The sequence below is a fragment of the Paralichthys olivaceus genome, chromosome 9, assembly GCF_024713975.1.
Source record: "Paralichthys olivaceus isolate ysfri-2021 chromosome 9, ASM2471397v2, whole genome shotgun sequence".
NCBI lineage: Eukaryota > Metazoa > Chordata > Actinopteri > Pleuronectiformes > Paralichthyidae > Paralichthys > Paralichthys olivaceus.
The window spans coordinates 4128846-4144263 of record NC_091101.1 but is presented as its reverse complement, the minus strand read 5'-3'; the positions used below and the strand labels follow the sequence as shown (position 1 = coordinate 4144263).

General features: G+C 41.4%; 1 protein-coding gene across 1 annotated transcript; it reads right to left on the bottom strand.

Moving 5' to 3' along the window:
* Positions 1-5697: 5697 nt before the first annotated feature.
* Positions 5698-14943, bottom strand: hspa9 (heat shock protein 9). The gene is made up of 16 exons (XM_020081166.2): positions 14205-14943; positions 13401-13459; positions 13040-13127; positions 11925-12106; positions 11598-11722; positions 11431-11504; positions 10702-10808; positions 10408-10570; positions 10219-10311; positions 9387-9596; positions 9011-9238; positions 8679-8901; positions 8447-8541; positions 8253-8345; positions 7667-7807; positions 5698-7017 (listed from the first exon to the last, which is right to left on the bottom strand). The coding sequence occupies exons 1-16, from the start codon at positions 14283-14285 to the stop codon at positions 6937-6939; spliced, it is 2043 nt and encodes a 680-aa protein (XP_019936725.1). The 5' UTR covers positions 14286-14943; the 3' UTR covers positions 5698-6936.
* Positions 14944-15418: the final 475 nt, after the last annotated feature.

The window sequence follows — 15418 nt, the reverse complement described above, 5'->3', positions numbered from 1 at the left end:
ATCAATGATTCCGTCTCATATTCATAAAATGTGACATGGTAATTAGTTAAACCAACTTGTGACACACATGGGGATTACTGGATAATACCAAAGATTCATACTCAAGTTAGAGGGAAAATCCATAGAAAGAAAGGGGAGGTGTGTGTGCGTGTGTGTGTGTGTGTTGTGTGGGGAACTGCAGCTCTTGATGGCAGCCCTTTTACTGGATCTGTTGTCCTGCCTCTGTGATGGGACATCTTTCATTTCAGATTTTAAAGTAATCAGTCCTGTTGAGACTCTCAGAGATTGGCTTGATGAGAATGTCCTTTGGGGTCAGGCGCTGGTCCTCGGGTGCTTGCACAACATCATTCCCTATTTGTGTTTCCTCACAGTCTGTGATCACAGGCTCTTCTGGCACAAATTCCCAGCGTCCCAGTGCTATGTGGTGCTGCCATTTACACAAACAACTCGTCGATTTTGTTTCAGGGTTATTTACTGAGAAACACAGCCTTGATAAAAAACACCTGACATGTTTCTTTGCCCCTAGTTTCACAGACTCTATTCAAGTTTTTGCATTCAGCAGTTCGTGTTTAATATTAAATTATGATTATAACAACAGAATCATGATTTAGATAGTGTCAGATTGATGCAGTCATATAAATACAGTTACATATATATGGTTAATGCTGGGATGGTCCTTGCTGGGACATTTGTGGGGAATACACAATGACTAGTGAGAGGCACCAACTTAGGTATTTGTCTTGAAGTACAAATGTGTAATTCAGCTGGCCTGCAATTCTTATTTTGGTAAGAACATATCATTTTATACTTCTGTGTTTGTTTTCGCTTCATTTCAGGTTTTCATTGTGTAAAAAGAGAAAAAAGCAAGAACATTGATCAAGTGTGAGTACATTTTATTAAACTGTTTAAGGTCTATGAGGATCATATTTTCATAGAAATGTTGTATCATGATTGAAGAAAAAATGTTGGTGGTTGATAATGAGTGAAAGATGGAATGATAAACCTGCGAGGATGGAACTCATATCACCATGCAGCGTATGTTTTAGTAACCCCTCCATGCTGGTGACCCTCTATGTGTGTAATGTGCATGGGTTGAAGACTCAATTGTTTTCGGAGACACTGACTCCTCTCCTTGAGATGTAGAGCGGCTGCCTGTCGTGTTTGGGCAAGTGCAAGAGCATGGCCAGATGAAAGATAAAAGTTTCCTACGGAGCAGATCAAAGATGAGTGTCAACGATACAAACAAGATCAGTTCTTCTTTGTGTCTCCTGGGGATAAGTGGGCTGAACTAGGGTGACATGAAAAGGGACTGATGCAAGCTTTTGCAAACATGAGTGAGAGGAGAGACAAATATGCTGCAGTGGAAATTCAGCGTGACAAATATGCAAAGCTAATTTGCAATTACATCATGAAGGACACATCAGATGTTGTTTCAAGACTCTGATCTTTCTTCGGCCTTGACCCGTGTGAGGGAGCTCATAGAGGTTTAGCTCTTTCATTCCTCTGCACAGTGCAGTCAAAAGAGTCCAAATACAGAGTCGACATAATGTTTTCCCAGACTGCAGCAGTGATTAGTACAGTGCTGTAAATACCTCTTATTGTTTGTGTGCTGGACGTTGTGTAGAGATTTTTTATAAACTCTATGGTGCAGAGCGAAGTTAGAAAACTGTGTGTTCATCCTACATGGTTTATCTGCAATGAAGATTTTGTTATCACTATTTTTCATGAAATGAAACAGAACTCGCTTTATTACTGTTCACATGTATGGCTTATATACAAGTTTATACTGGTAATATACTATTAGGTATATTGTTCTTTTTCATACATTACATGTCACTTTTTCAGAGGTCTGTAAAGCAATCAACACAATCTTCAGGCCCAAAATAACAGCTCTGCAATTCAGCTCGATAGAAAGCATTACAACAACACAAATGTTGTGCTTTTACTTTGTAAACCTATTATTAAACAGGGAATTATTTTATGAATGTTGCTGCCATGATGGAGATCAGCACCTGCAACACCCGTGACTGTTTTTGTCAGCCTGTGTCTCAGTCTGATACGGTGAATTGACAATAATCAGATTATCAATCAATGATCCCGCAGGACAGATTATTGGCTGCAGGCTGCTGTAGTCTATCCGAGGATGTAGAAGACATTATTCAACTTTGTCCACAGACTGAAGGCAAAATGCCCTGCCCCCCACTGACTGCTGCAGAGCACTGGTTATCTGTTTATTCCATTTGTATTAAAATTGAAAGTATCTCACGTCCAAATTGCACTAAAATACGCACTGCACTTCCAGGGAATTACCGATAGAATTGCCAAGTGTGAAGCTGATTAGATGTTGATGAGATATGCATTCCACATACAGACAGAAAGACAGAGGGGAGATACATTAGTCCCACATGAGATCACTGAGCCATCGACATGTGTGTGTGTATATATATATATACACACACAGTATCAGCAGTAAAGTCACAGTACTGATAGGAAATTAAATAGTTCAATGTAGACAGAGCAGTGACAGTGACTGCTCTCTATCACCTGATGAAGCAACAGAATGAGTCTGACACTGCTGTTTGTTAAGAGGAGGATGTGGGCCTCTGTTTGGACATCAGTGGACTGTGCAGAAAATTAAAAGACGGGTTCCTGCAATACTCAAAGTGTTTTAAGGTATTGGAGCAGAGTGCCTCCGGCCTCCTGAATACAAATTCTCCTTCTCTGAGCTGTGTCGATCAAGACTCAGAATTCCCTCTGACAAAAAGTATAACACATTTTTACTGTGTTTCCTAAGACCAAATGGCAATGATGATAAAATGTATGTCTTTTCCTATTGCTCACACAACCATGAGGAAAGTGTATTGAAACAGAGCTCTCACCTTCATTTGTTGGATTCTATATGTTCCAACTGTTCATCGAACCTTGGAGGGGTCAGAAAAACACCTAATATGTGCTCAGCCCTCCAAACGTTTCTTCGCTCTGTTAAGAAAAGTTATGATGTGATGAAATCTTATTAGCTGAGAGCTGCAACAGGCAATTTCAGGACCAATGGTTACACAAGATTTTTCATAAGTAAGCAAATAAAAGATAATAATAGATAAAGGTGAAATGGACATGTAATCATGATCCCTCCATGGGAGTGAAGTCATACAGCAGGCGCACCCAATGATGTCACCCAATGTCACCAGCAACTGATGACGACATGCTTTGCCAGAAAAACAGAGAGGGAGATCAGTAGGTGGCAGTATGCACCGTGGGGTGGTTTCGAAGTGACACGGAGGCCTCGTTCACACCTGGTACACTTTAGGTACAGGTGTGAATACACTCAGATCAGATAAACTGTAGATCCCATCACGTCAGACCACATTTGGAGGCAGTGTGAACGCAAAACTGTCCAGGACCTCCGCCTCATCTGACGTCCCCCGACCCGCTGCAGTTTCACTAGGTATAGACAAACGTAATTTTTCTCTTCTCGTGGATTTTTGTTTGTGACCACAATATCAACACTGATCACCACATAACAGACAATACTTTCTGCAGAATTCTGCAATTTGATCTAAGACCATCTCAAAATTTGATGGTGAATCATTTATCCAAAAGAGGAAAATATGTTTCTTTGCAATTTAATTAAATCTCTGCATCTTTTATCTATTAGAGTAAAATGGGTCCATTTTGAACATGGGCATAGTCAGGGTCATCCTGAACACGACATTTTTAACTTTCTCAAATACTGTACAGTAAAATTAGTCCATATTGAACATGGGTATTGTCGCTAAGCTCAATATGTGAGTCAGGGACTCATTGAGACATGTATGTGTTCAGCTTAATAAATATTACAAGCTCTAGTGTATCAGACATTTATCACTTAAAAAGATTAAATCATCTTCCTCTTGTTCTCTATCTTCTGCTGCATTCACACTTACAAGTCCTCTTGTACTAAAAAGAGCAAACCTCACAGGATGAATGTGGAGTTGTTGATATTTAACGTTGTTCTTGCTTCTGTAAAAACTTTTCTATGTAAACCCTCTGCTTCCTTTTACATTTCAATAAATATCCATGAACTGGCCCCATTTCTGTTTCTGTTTTTCAAACTCAGCACTAAAAAGTAAAGCACTGCTGCTTTTACATTTCATTCATGGACGAGCTGACAAAGCATTACAAGTCAAAGTAACCTTGAGCTGGATCACAACATGCATATACATGGAAAAGAAAAACGATGAGTGATTCAGTGCTTTTACACGCAGAGCATTTTGATGCAGTTTGAAGTTGAGGAAGAGCTCAAATGAAAAGTATTAAGTCAGCTCTGCATCACTGCATTGGTTTGAATAATGTTTTTACAAATGAACTGTAAAGCAATAGTAAAATGCAGATCTGGATTTGCTTTGAAATCAGCCTGCACACAGGTTTTACAGGGAATCTTTTACTGTAAATCATTTCCTTGTCACTGTTATTACTTTCCTGTTTATAATTGTGCACAAAAACCTTGACATCAATAAAATATTTATATGGAGATGTTAGAAAGATACATGTTAATTTACACTTTAAATTGCTTTCCACACTTCAGACACACTTGTGAAGCTTTCCCAAAACAGGCCACAAGGCTTTATGATGGATTTAGATCACAGTGGTGATAACACAAGATATGGATTATGCAGTAAACCCAGATTAGAGGGATGGATGAAGTCTGAACGTCGTATAAGGAGTTTTTGATAAGCATGTGAGTCAGATCAGCTGATGGGGAACAAACAATGGTTTGATGGTGACTTCAGATGAGCTTGTGTCATCTGTGTTTACAAGTAGACTGGATGCCCCACTTTTGTGGTTTTCCCGACCTAAGGATTGCACACTCAAAGTTCACAAGTTGTCACCTTTGCTGATATTTTCAGGACTGTCCAAAAATCAATATAATGACGTAATCTTAAATGCAGAGCAGCAGCATTCGTGTTTAGGATTGCAGTTACAATCCTTGCCAGTAGGGGGTGCTACAGCCCCTCAGCCAACTCTGCTTCTTGTATCCTTGTTCTAACATTTCATAATCAGTCTTTGGTTCTAACAAGTCCTCCAACCTTCTCCATCCACACACCATTGACACTCAGCCATTATGATGTAGTCGATCGTTGAATTAGAGAAAAGGATACGCTCGGCAAGAACTTTTAACTTGGTAGAGTTGGTAGAAAGTTAATGTACTTTCACTTGATTTTTGTCCATTTATGTGCTCTTATTCCACCACTGCATAAATGAGATGTATCAATCAAGTAATCAAAGGTGAATGAAGTCACTCAGCATGTAAATCACAAGTATTGTTTGCAGGGAATTACAAAAAGTATTTTTAGGGGAACTTTGTGAAGCTGCAGCTGATATGTGGTTTCTGTCAGTGCGTCAGAGGGCTGTGAATAAACATGACATTCATTCTTTTACTGGGAATTTCTGGGAGTCACAAGCCAAACAGTTAGTCTCATTCAGATAGAAATTCATGTTAATATTAAAACACATTGAGGTTGTTTTCTTGTTTTTAATTGACTGAATTGACAAATTACTCTCATAAATGTTGAGGATGAATGTTGGGGTTTAGTGTTGCCTGCAATTGCTGCATGCTCTTTGTTGATAAACCCTTTTGTTTGTCTGTCATTTTACTTCCATCAGAATTTATGTCAATCCCGTGGTAACATGCACTGAGTGCCAAAAGACAGTCACACGTCATATTTCAGATTTTTTATTAGAAAAAAAAAACATTACTTAATTTTACTCTCCAATAATATAATCACATTATCCAAAAAAAAAAGAAAGAAAGAACCATCCCCTCTGTCAATCAACATACCGCCTCCTGCCTACCTCCTAAGTAGACACCCCTTCGATCTCTATCTGGCAGGTATGCAGTAACAATCACATGACCGAGCAGTTTATGGCAGCAACATAACTTCGTTCTGGAGGGGACTGACTCAACTGGGCTCATTTCTCAACACCTCCACTGCTTCTTGGCGGGTCTGGGCGGGGAGGTAAACTAAGGCCTCATCCTCTGCTGTGCAATAAAACTCTTTTATACTTCAACTGTTGGTCGGTGAATCCTTCAGGCGCAAAATACAAAGCATAAACTCTGCTGAAGGATTGTAGGATTTCTCACAGATCAAGTCTCAGCAGTTTTTTTTTTCCTTCTAGGAAATATGAGACAATTAACACTCGATCTTATCCTCACACAGATATTTATATTCTGCTCCCATTATTAAGTCTGAGACTTTACTATAGACAGGGTCAAATAGGCATGTTTTAACTGTCAGAGGAGACGGATCAAACAGGGCCAGGTTTCCACCGAGTTGTGTTGATGCAGTTTTTCCGATTTTCAAGAATAAAAGTGATGAAATGAAAACCACCTCATGACCACAGTTCTGCATGTTTAGAGTGCATTCAGGATTCTTGAGAAGTTTCTGACATAAATAGTTTAATGTATTTAAATAATTTAGTGCCGTAGCTTCCCACCTCAGAGTTGTAATAAGTGCACTGTTAAAACAAGAGAGCGATGCCTGTTGTTGCGCACTGTACAAGATTATGATGGAGTTTGAAGCAGGGTTGTCCTCGGCAGCAAGCGTTCATCTAACTGAACGTAACAAACAAAAACACAAAAGATGAAACCTAAATGAAATCGTAGACAAAAATGATTACTTTTACTAACTCAATGTAAATTAACAGCTTTTAAAAAAAACAAAGAAACATACAAGACGCATTTGAAACAATTAAATTACAGACAGAATATAACAGGACCTTGGAGGAGCGTTCACTGACTATAGAGTATTTTACGGCCAGAAACACAGCAGAATATATTACAGTGAGAATGAAGATTCAGTTTGTCACTCCAGACTGCCGCCTCCCCCCCCAGCCCCACCCCTTAACCCAACAGTCCTTTGTTGTCATGGAAACCATGTGACAACCCAGCGCAACGCTTTACTGCTGTCCTTCTTTCTTGTCTCCCTCTGACGAGCTTGAGCTGCCGCTGCTGCTGCTGCCATCCCGCTCTGCTGCCATCTGAAGGTGGAAAGGAGGATTACAGGTAAATGTTTGAACAGCAGCCTTCGTCTTAAAAATGCACTTTTTCTTATGTCAGTAAATATGTAATTTGCAAATATCATATCAATAAACTATAGATGTTATATTATAGTCAGTGTTCAATTTGAGTATTCCAGTTGTTATCTAATCCTTTTACATTTGATTAATAGCTCAGTAAGCAAAAAAACCCTGCAATATATCAAATGAGAAATGTTTCATGTGAAAGACATAACATAACTAATAAATGAATTATGAGGATTTGTGTAACTGCAAGACAGAGAATTACTGTGTTTTATAAACCAAATGATACACTACAAAATCTATAGATTGAAAAGTTGAATATGAAAAATAAAAGCTGCAACTTATTCTTTTCATTGTTTATATAGCACGTAATGTAATGTTCATGTGTTTTATTCTGAATCTACGATATTTCACTCTGGGCTGTGTTAAAAGAAAAACAAAAAAAAGGGTGGATACGTTCTGTTCTTTTTTTGTATATTGAAAAACACCAGAGTTCATTTGAAATTGAGTAACAACGGAGAGGGAGAAGCACAGAAGTTGAGTGTCTGGTGGGAGCATGCAACTTCACCAGGTTGATGGACAGCATCAGTGTGAATAAGCTTCCTACCTTCTTGTAGGCCATTTCAAAGAGTTTGAGCGACGCCTGCTGCAGGGTGGTGGCTGCTTGTTTGATGTTTTCTCCTGTTTCTGAGTCCTTGTTGGCCAGAAGATCCCTGACTTTAGAGATCTCCTCCTTCAGCTTAGTGCACTGTGAGTCGATGATCGGAGAGCACACGTGAATAAGATAAATACATTCACTAGTGCAAACATGATCTATGCAGTTCAGACACATGATGCTTCAGACAGTTAGACCCTGTTCAGACCTGCTACTAACATGTGTCTCAGGTGATGTGATCTCAAGTTGACAGCTCTTACGTCCAATATGAGAGCATTGAGGAAGAATGTGTCTGTGGCCACTCCCGCACAGCAATAACACTGACCACCACATACTGATTGTGTTGTTTTTAAGATGGGTAAGATTGTGTCTCATTGTTAAGCTGCACTTCATGTGTAAGGTAGGGAACTGAGATCTGTTCACTGGAGAGAACAGACCACTTGTGATCAGGTCACTCAGGATTATGTTAATTGCAGGTCTGACACGCAGTGATGGCCGGGGTTGCCAGAGGACACTCCTTTATTCCCTCATGTTTTACCTCATCAGCAGGAAGCTGGTCTTTGAACTCCTCCATCTTGGATTCTGTGTCGTGAACAATTCCCTCGGCCATGTTGACGGCCTCCACACGGTCCTACATGCAATAACACAGTGAGAAATTGAATTAACATTCCGTAACAGTATGGAATGGTGTCTTTATAAATACATTTTAGTTGTAAGCTCTGAACCCTTCACCTTCCTCCTCCTGTCCTCCTCTGCGTACTTCTCAGCGTTCTTGACCATGTTCTCAATGTCGTCTTTACTGAGACCTCCTGAGGACTGGATCACAACTGAGGAAGAGATTAGATGATGTTTACAAATATGACAATGCTACTCATGGAGGACATGCATCTCTTAAGTATTCAGAATCAGAACATTTTAATTTACTGTACAATATCTAAGCCTCAGACTGACTGCAGAAACTCACTCTGCTGCTCGCGGCCGGTTCCCTTGTCCTTGGCGGACACGTGGACGATACCGTTGGCGTCGATGTCGAAGGTGACCTCGACCTGGGGAACTCCGCGGGGGGCTGGGGGGATCCCCACCAGAGTGAACTGACCCAGCACCTTGTTGTCTGCAGCCATCTCTCTCTCGCCCTGACACACCTTGATCTCCACCTGTGTCTGTCCGTCGGCTGCTGTGGAGAACACCTGGAAGCAGAGGGGTCAGGAAATTTATGGTGACACTGTTTACATTTTAACCCTAGAGGCACTTTTTCAGTATAGCCCTGGAGGAGGAGTGCAGCCTTGGTTTAAGTACCTGACTCTTCTTGGTGGGAATTGTAGTGTTCCTGTTGATAAGTTTGGTGAAGACTCCGCCAAGAGTCTCAATACCCAGTGACAAGGGTGTCACATCCAACAGGAGCACATCAGTGACATCACCGGCCAAGACGCCGCCCTGGATGGCTGCTCCTATGGCAACAGCTTCATCTGGGTTGACAGACTTGCTGGGAGCACGGCCAAACAGGTCCTGAACTGTCTGCTGAACCTATGGGCAAACAAAGTGTTGGCTTGTTAAAGCGTCTCTGCCACAGATTGACCAACAGAAATTAACATTACTACAAGTCAAACAATGTGTGTTTAACCGTGTATTGCGGCCATTTAATCCTTGTGAGCGTGTACAGTATGTGGTGTACCTTGGGCATGCGGCTCATGCCGCCGACCAGCAGCACCTCTCCAATGTCCCCCTTGGAAACCTCCGCATCCTGCATGGCCTTCTGACAGGGAGCCACGGTGCGGCGGATCAGGTCGGACACGATGCCCTCAAATTGTGAACGCGTCAGCTTCATGTTGAGATGTTTGGGACCAGAGGCATCCATGGTCAGGTAGGGAAGGTTGATATCCGTCTGTGACGAAATGAACATGATGAACAGGACTCCTACAACTTAACGTTTGACGGTCTCTGATGACGATATTGTTCAATACGTTTTCTGTTTGATTAGTCAGCATGGCTGTATGTGTTTGTGTGTGTGTGTTATAGGGGTCTCACTCCAACATTACTACACACGATAAACAAACCTACAGATTCATCAAACTTTCACTGTATAGAGGGATTATAAATGTGACCTCAGTCACTCAAGTCAGTGAAAAACTGCACACAAAAGAGTTTAACCCAATAAGACCAGATGTGTGGTTCTCCCTTTAGAGCCAGAAATCACAGATGAGACGCATGCAATTTCAGTTTAGGGAAACTCTGCAGCTTTCAGAAAACCCCAATATTTTAGGAGGTAGTCTTGCAATGCTAAGATTTTAGAGCACATTTCTATTCCCTATGGATCACCCACCCCTCCATTGGCATAGTGGTGAGCAGATAATGAGTGAATTATCATCATATCGTTTTTGGGTGAACTATCCATTTAAGGCTGATGATAACCTCAGAATACACAGACTCGGGGACTGTTCTAAAGAGTTTGAGTGTAATTTATTTTAATCCCTCTGATCTTATAACCAGCATCAATCGTCCATTACCTGCACTGAAGACGACAGCTCACACTTGGCCTTCTCAGCTGCCTCTCTGACTCTCTGAAGAGCCATGTTGTCTTTCATCAGATCCACACCAGACTGGAAAGATGAGACATGACAGCACATGTGAGAAACTCTCACACACAGAGTGAACTACAGATGAGAGGCTTATCTAAAGGGCATTTAACTGTGCACCTCTCTCTTGAACTCCTTGACGATGTGTGTGAGGAGGTGTTGGTCAAAGTCCTCTCCTCCCAGGAAAGTGTCACCATTGGTGGATTTCACCTCAAATACTCCCTTCTGGATCTCCAGGACAGAAATATCAAACGTACCTCCACCAAGATCGTACACTGCAATACTGGAAACAGACACGGGTGGGTTTAGAGACCAGGAGAAATCCTTTATTAACTTGTCCAGTCATTGGTTTTAATGTTTCAGTAAGAACTGTTATTGCTGACTAAACTGTAGTGGTGGCTTTGCTCTACTCACATCTTGTCCTGGGTTTTTTCCAGTCCGTAGGCCAGAGCAGCTGCTGTTGGCTCGTTGATGACACGCAGGACGTTCAGACCTGAGATCTGACCGGCATCTTTGGTGGCCTGCAAATCAAATAAATGCATCAGAGAGTGTGGGGGGTAAAACATTTGCTTCTGTGGAGTTCAAATTTGACAAAAAATATTAGCTTCGCTTTACCAAACAAATCAGATATGGCTGTCAGGGTTCACAGAGTTACATGTTATTTGACCTTGCACAGTTTGCATTGTTGTGTGAATTTGTGCAAATCCAGAAAAGAGGCTGACTATCGTTGCTGTATTGTACATGTTGTGGAAACACTGGGGGGGCCAGTTGAAGGCACTGTGTTGTGATCTGCCCACATGAATATCAACTCATCAGCGTTTGATGATGAGAAAAAAAACTGGTAGTGTCTCTATTAAAGTTTGAAAGACATTATTATGTTAGGACACAATTGACAGCGTGACAGTTTTCCCCATCAGCCTTAAATGCACCGCCTTCAAATTTAATACTTTAGAGCCAATTTAAGACCTTAATTTCCTTGATTTAATTAAAGACGTTTTAAGGAGACGTAGGAACCATCTGCCTGCATAGACCACTTACTATGTTAGCAGTGAAACCAAGCAGAAGGACTTTACTAATATGACTTAACACATATTGCATGTTTTTCTAATATTGTGCAGCCTGTGTGTGTGCGTGCCTGTGTACCTGTCTCTGAGAATCATTGAAGTATGCTGGTACAGTGACGACAGCGTTCTTAACTTTGGTTCCCAGGTAGTTCTCTGCAACACAAAAATCAAATTATAACCTTAACCGTTACTCGCATGTGGACGACAGAGGAGGGCAATACTTGTTTAGGGCAGCTGCAGTCATACCTGCAGTCTCCTTCATCTTCATGAGAACAAAAGCTCCAGCCTGGCTGGGGGAGTACATTTTCCCATGAGCCTCGACCCAAGCATCACCATTAGATGCACGTACTATCTTGTAGGGTACGTTCTTCCTGTTAATGAAAACACAGGGTGGTCAGATCTTTAAACACTGCTCAATTTTCTATTTTCAAAAAAAAATAAAGCCACTGACCCCACATCTTTGTTAACTGCGTTACACATATACCTCAAACACAACTTTTAGATGGATAGACCTACTTTAGTCATCCCCATACAGGTGTGCAATGAGGTAGCCGAGGTCATGTGTAAACTCACAGATCTTTCTGGACCTCTGCATCGTCAAAGCGACGGCCAATCAGTCTCTTGGTGGCGTACAGGGTGTTCTGAGGGTTGGTGACAGCCTGCCGTTTAGCAGGCATGCCCACCAGACGCTCCCCATCTGCAGTGAAGGCGACGACTGATGGAGTTGTCCTGGCTCCCTCTGCGTTCTCCAACACCTGAGAGACAAACAGAAATCCTGTGTTTGCTTTATCTAACTTCAGAGTGTTTGCTTTATCTAACTTCAGACAAGCAAGCATCACCGTTCACCTTGGGGTTTGGATTATCTTAGTTAAATTCGTTTTCTTCCAGTTATCTGTCAATCTGCTACATGTGCAAATGTCAGTACATTATTTGACTGACTAAACAACTTATTTTAATTAACATCCTTATTTCTATTCAACTACACTGACATCTACTTGAGACCCATTTGTGAAGATAATGTCAGAATTTGGTTGGCAACACATTTCAGTGTACTGAAGTTGAGTACAACGCCACCATGAACTGCTAAGTAGGCAAGAATCTCAAAGAAAATCGAAATGCATCAGAGAGTAAAAGGGATGAACTATCTATTAATCCTGGAGCAAAGAAAACATAATCTGAAAACATACAATCAGCACACACAAGTCCCAGGTGTAAAGATACTCTAGTTGCACCTATCACACCCCTTTCAAAATTAGTAATTTTATTTTGATCAGTCACAAATGACAAATCTCAAGTACTGGAATTTATTGAAATTCTGTTTCACATGTAACATTTGTGTTTCCTCCCTTTACTTCCAGAACACACTATTTTCAACATATTTGCCAACCTTTCCTTCCTGGAAAATCTATATGTGACCAAAACGTCCTGTTGTTTAGAAATAAATATGTATTTACACCAATATACACAACAAACAATGTGCGTGTGTTATATTACCTTCACCAAGGGGGTTATGTTTTTATCTGCATTAGTTTGTCACTTAGTTGGCAGGATTACTGGCAGGATTATAATTTATTAGTTTAATTCTAAATTTACATGTGGTTAAACTAAGATGCTCTTGGGCCTTGGAGGTTGAAGGTCAACATTAACTGAAACTGACCACACGACAGGCCGTGTCTGTTCATCCTCACCTTAGCCTGTTTCCCGTCCATGACAGCAACACAGGAGTTGGTCGTTCCCAGGTCAATGCCGATGACTGAACCTTTGATGGCTTCTGACCTGCAACACATATTCAAATAGTACAGTTACTATAACTGCATACAAATAAATGTATAATCTACAAACCTCACAATCGACAGTATTAGCTTCATATCATGGTTTTTACATTTATATAAACAATTGTACTAAAACCATTTGGTGGAATGTAACTTTGACATTGAATACAGTGCATGATGCATGTGCAATATTCCTCAATCTTCTACCATTAACTACTTCCAGAGTGCATTTGTATCACTGTCAAGACACTTGATTCATTTTAGTGCTGCTACTCACGCATAGTCTCTCCTGGACAGGGCTCTGAGAGCGTCTGGTTGGAAGCCGCTCCAGCAGGCCTGTGGGCACATCACAAGACTGTTACACAGCTGTCACCAGATGTTGTACCATGTAGAATATAATGTATTTAATGCCTGTAATGGATCACAGCGTTGTAATTAACTGTAACTTTGAATTTAGAGTGAAATTGTGAAGTGTGGAAATAGGAGAAAGACAAAATGAAAGTGGTGAACATGTTTTTTAATACCGATTGACATTAAAAAGCTATAGCGACAGGTGATGAACATCTTAAACAGTGGAGAAATGCTGCAGCACGTTGGGGGGGTGGGTGAACCGCACTGAAGGTCACTGATCGGCTCATCCGCTACAACCATGGAGGTGAACCACAGGGACATCACACACGCTTCTCTACACATTAGAATGCCAATAGAAGCATTAACCCTCAAGCACGACACAGGATAGTTCTTAGAGCCAGACGTGTGACAGGTCAGACGTCAGAAGCGAGCTAGCACAAGTTAGCATGGACCAAACCACATTCTGTCAATCGGGCTGAGCAAAGCAACGACGTCCACACGGACTGGCGACGTTGTTTCAGCGTGAGCGCGGTTTAATGTGCGCGTTCATCAAGTCAATTCAACGACAGCTGTGAAGGTGGCCGCGATTGAGTAAGCTGGCCTCACGCTAGCTGTTAGCATGCTAAGCTAACTGGACTTCGTCACGAGACCGGCTTTTCCCCATCCTGTATTAATGATCGCCATTACTCCTATTCGTAATCGCACACTCGTGCGCGTGTGTGACACTGACCTTCTTGATCAACGACGACACGTTTCTTGTGCAGCTCCTTGACGGGAGAGTCCTTGAAACGCTTTTGGCGACACTCAACATGTTGACAACTCGGCTAACAGGCTAACAGTGTTCTATGATAAAAATGTCCGCAGCCTTTCACGTCAGAGCAGAGTCCGCTAACTGCCGAGGAGAGGAGGAGGAGAGCGGAGAGAAGAAGTCAAAATGTCCGGGTGTCTTCAGACGTCCAGGGGGCAGATACACGGAGCTCAGGTCCGGGACACACCGCTCGTCTTTGGGTTCAACCAACTACAGAGCTGCGGAGCTTATTCTGGAAGCATCCAACACATGTTGCACCATGCAACGCTGAAGGACCCCAAAACGGGACGCCCATTTACTGCCTGAATGGTTTTAACAGTTTATAAAAATGCTATCCAATAACTACGAATTTATAATTCGTGATTTGATTATAGTGTGATATCATTGAGATTATTTATATTGTTTTTATTAGTATTTGCGACCTGTATTGTCTTTTTTTAAACCTTGCTGCGATTAGGCACAGTAGAGGGCAGATACACATAGTGGGTATGTGAAGGTCATGATGTAACAACGGGTACGCAGAGGTTTTCACGTGTGTTACATCAGGGAAGTTGAACCAATGTTCTTCTGTACCATCCATAGACTGTGTGGATACCATTACTCCTATTGTTACTGCAGGGACCTGTACTCACACATTGTGCTGTGTGAAATATAAAGATGATGCACACAGTGTGTCTGTGATCTGTCTGTGATCTTCTCACCAAACAGTGTTGTAATTCAAACTGTGATGAGTTTCTTATGAAACTTGCGAGGACTCTGTTTGTGTAACCCAGCTCGTTGTCTGGAGGTCACACTGATTATGTTAAGGTTGAATCATTTTAATTTAATTGAAAGTTTTTGTATTATTCTCAGAGGTGATAATGATGATAAAGCCTTGCCTGAAAGTAAATGTTGATTTCAACATCGCTGCTTGGAGGCGATGAGAATTATCATCAGGGAACAAATATTATACACAATAAACTATGAGACAGTACAGCAGTTCCAACTATGAAGCCCGTAGTAAAAACAGTTTACTGACAAGAAATCCAACCAGAACCAGTGAAGTGAGTTTAATATTAACCACTGGGAAGCAGAGATGAGCAGCAGAAGTCAGTATAGTGGTTTTCAGACATGAACAATGTAGGAGATTCTCTGCT

Excerpts from the sequence above, each read along its gene's own strand:
- hspa9 (XM_020081166.2), bottom strand. The coding sequence starts at position 14,285 with ATGTTGAGTGTCGCCAAAAGCGTTTCAAGGACTCTCCCGTCAAGGAGC. Across the intron at positions 10,809-11,430 it reads TCAATGATTCTCAGAGACAG|GCCACCAAAGATGCCGGTCA; the intron begins GTACACAGGCAC and ends TTTGATTTGCAG. Across the intron at positions 7,808-8,252 it reads ACCAGCTTCCTGCTGATGAG|TGCACTAAGCTGAAGGAGGA; the intron begins GTAAAACATGAG and ends ATCGACTCACAG.